Here is a 3,801-nt window from a genome sequence, read left to right on the forward strand (position 1 = left end):
GTGTACCGTTCATGGATGCAAAGTTTGATGTCTCTCGGAGATGTCCGTTATTCTGCATAGAACTTTGTTCTGTTAGAAGGAAAAAAAGTCGTATAAAAGCTATATAACATCATTGGCGGAAATATTGACCTAAACAAATTAAACACAATATCACGGAAAGATAATTGTTTATAAATGTAACAGGTGGTCAAAAGAGTAGAACGTCTAATCATAAATACATTTCAATGCGTGATGTTGGTACTCGATGATTTGTAGCAGATACATGTTAATCGAAATAAATAAAATAAGGAACTGTTTATGACACCCAAAAGAGAAGAGGAAAGCAGTCTGTGGCACATTCGAGAGGGAATAATAAAAATCATAACATTTTAAACGGTCATGTAAATTATTAATAATGAAAACTTTAAAGTCGAGAATGTAAATGTATTTACCTTAAATTAAAATATGGATAAATGTAACTGTTATCTAGTTACGGTATTTCGGTATATTGTCTACTGTATTTCAATACCAAAAAATAACACCACGTTTAAATATTTATTTCCCATAATAATAATAATAATAATAATAATAATTAACATAATTGATTTTCTATTAACATTCGATTTTCTTAGCAATTCAGATAACTTATTGAATATATGTGTTTTTACTGTTTATAAATGCTATAAATATGGGTAAATGCTCCTTTTCAAAACCTCTTTGAAAAAAAATGATCATTTCAAATTTACCCATAGATTGAAGCACGGGTAAAAAAAAATTAGCAAGTCACATTTACTTAAAACAATATTCTTTAACGCGACGTCAACTATTTAAGTTGGATGTTCATAACGACTTTATAAGTTTTTCTCTACCAATTGAAAACAATTTAATTAATGTACAATGCATGTTAAATATGCATTCTTTATCTTTGTGTTAGTAAGTAAAGTTACTGTGGGGAAGCTATCCCGTTCTCTGAAAATTATATCATTTTTTTAAATGTTAGAATTGATAGAAAACGGGTGTCAAAGTGTAAAAAGAAGAAATAATGCTAACATAAAACTTTTTAGCTAAACATAAGCGAATTCATTTTTGCCAACAAGTGCAAAACTTCATGTGATAAACTGTTTTCAGTTTATCTTTAATGTAAAGCATTATAATTTCTTGTTAATACAATTCATTTTCTATAAAGATTATAAAAGCCCCTTTTCCCCAATATTGAAAGTAACTTAAGATAAACAACATCATCACAGTTGTTTCATTTCCAACAGAGAAGAGAGCAATTTTAGTTTCTTAGAGACTTTAAAGTATGAATAATTCATTTTTGGTTCCATGAATCTATTGACGTTCTGGAATAGACATATAAGGAAATTTGCGGAAAAGCAAAGAATCCCTATCCAATTAAATTAAAGAACCATTTCCTATCGGTACTATATAAAGTATTTTCAATTTTCAAAATTAGAGATCAATGACTCTGGAGATGTGTTCGTTTCAAAATCAGCTAAGGCTAATTTTTTTAATCTCACTTATTAAGAAAGTTGAACAAACTTGTGTAAAGTAAGAATATGTTTTTAATATCTGAGACATGTTAATAGCCTAAGGATAATATTTAGCTTAACAAGTTTAAATAATACTGATATTTTTTTAGTACTAAAGATTCCACAAAATGCTGTGCAGACTTTCAATTTGTGAATGGTGCTTGTAAACGTAAGTAAATATGAAAGCTAACGTACAAAAATAATTTTATGTATTTTATAAATCGTACTTTTTTCCCTACCTTTACAATATTAAAATACTCAACAGAAGAAAGCAATTTTGTTATCATATACTACAAAATATAGTCTTAATAAACCATTATATATGTGAAAAATCTTCATAAACACTTTTTTGTTCTTAATATCTACATGAAATTAACTTTTTAATCAAGATTAATGAGTGTACTGAAGAAAGTTTTAAAGTACGTTATTATATTTCTAAAAATCTTAGAAATAAAACAAAAAACAAACATTGTCAAAAAATGAAAAATAATGAATTCAGATAAAAAAGGAAAACTTCTCAACGAAATACCTTTGGACATGTAAATAGACACATATTGATTTCACAGCTTGTGACCCGGGGTTCTTTGGACCAAACTGCAGAGCATCCTGTCCCTATCCAAATTATGGTCACAGGTGTACAGGAAGATGTGAATGTCACAAAGACCAGTGTGACGTGTCTGAGGGTTGCAAACTAAGTATGTACATGCATTAGTTTAGTCTTGAAATATTATTTTCATTTTGATAACCATAGTTTTGATGCATGATTTGTTCATTATTATAAAGTTTCGCTACAACCAAACACCGCAGCAAATTCTACTTCCGATCAAAAACCAAACAAACAAGTGGCTTCTACATCTAAAAACAGCACTGAACACCCCACAGATAAAGATGACCTCTCTGACAATAGCGACGCCGACAGTCTAATCACTGACAAACCACTTGGTAACTCAAGTCTCCTCTTGATCGTCATTTTGTCATCAACATCATCATTGGTCATCTCAGTAGTCGTCATCGTCTTCGTTGTTTGCCATCGAACATTCCGATCAAAAGGGAGACAGAGTTCACTTCGTCGAAGATCAACTGCATCGACTCGAAGACCAGCTACGTCCTATTATGAAATTGATGACCGCGCTATTGCTCTTGATACACTGAGCCGTCGACAAAGCAATGTAGATATGTATGTATACCTTGACAAAACAAAGGTTGAGAAGAGTAAGTACGCGGCTTTAACTCAACTTCCAGAAAAAAGTGACTCTCATATTTGACAAAAATACAAAACAAAGTATGCAAGTTATTAGGAGATTATATTTCTCTTGTAAACGTACATATTAATACTTGTACAGTAGTATTATGTTTTTATTTGATAACGTATGTTTGAGTTAATATTGTATGTGGAATTCTTAAAAAAACGACTATGACACTAACATTGTATATATTGACAACAGCTAGTGTAACATTTTTTCGAGGTATCTGTGGCATACTATTGTGTATATACTGAGCTTTTTTATTTAAAAATATTAATCAAATTATAGATTTATCAAAATGTCCTGATCATGAATACTTATTATAATGTTTTGAATTATCAAATTGATATTTGTTTGATAAAGACAATATTATTAGATCATTTTTCAAACCACTAATAATGATTTAACAACATTTTATAAATTTTGTAAAGTTGATGAAAATCTGAAAATTATTTTTTGGAGTTTTGTTTTATCTTTAGAAAACGCTTTAGAACGTGCATTTTTAACTTTCAGACTTGACATCCCTCTCCTCTGCTTAACAGTATAGACTCTAATCGTTGATTACTGTTATCAGTGGGAGGAGTTGTAAAAGATATAACCCGTGTGTGAATTGGTCTCAATACTGATATGTAATATACCGGTAATCATGAATAAACATATACAGATGATTTTTTTTAATTAAAAGAGCATTTCTTAAAATTTAAATTGTTTCTTTTTTATATCTTTGAAATCTGTGAATCAAATCTAAGAAAAAAATACAAATAGTAATTTAAAGCTCTTATCAAACAAAAATATTTTACAAAGAAATTGAAACGAAAGTGCAGAATTTTATAAAATTTACAATTTATCAAATTTGAACCAATCCCGAATGAAATAAAACTGATTCTGATCAGAATTATCTTGATACTGAAATTTTACAAAAATACTGCAGTTTATTACGAGTAATCGATGTGCGTTATACGATCAGTAAATAAACAAACCATTTTACAACTTGAGAATTTTGCAAAATTGGGATGTCTTCCAACTTTATATGATTTTGATATGGG

At 29.2% G+C, this 3,801-nt stretch overlaps 1 protein-coding gene across 1 annotated transcript; it reads left to right on the top strand.

Annotated features, from left to right (window-relative positions):
• The first annotated feature begins 1,411 nt into the window (after positions 1-1,411).
• Positions 1,412-3,069, top strand: LOC117681148 (multiple epidermal growth factor-like domains protein 10). The gene is made up of 4 exons (XM_034444414.2): positions 1,412-1,530; positions 1,622-1,680; positions 2,078-2,206; positions 2,295-3,069. The coding sequence occupies exons 1-4, from the start codon at positions 1,442-1,444 to the stop codon at positions 2,774-2,776; spliced, it is 759 nt and encodes a 252-aa protein (XP_034300305.2). The 5' UTR covers positions 1,412-1,441; the 3' UTR covers positions 2,777-3,069.
• The last annotated feature ends 732 nt before the right edge of the window (positions 3,070-3,801 follow it).

The sequence above is a fragment of the Magallana gigas genome, chromosome 2 (assembly GCF_963853765.1).
Source record: "Magallana gigas chromosome 2, xbMagGiga1.1, whole genome shotgun sequence".
Lineage (NCBI taxonomy): Eukaryota > Metazoa > Mollusca > Bivalvia > Ostreida > Ostreidae > Magallana > Magallana gigas.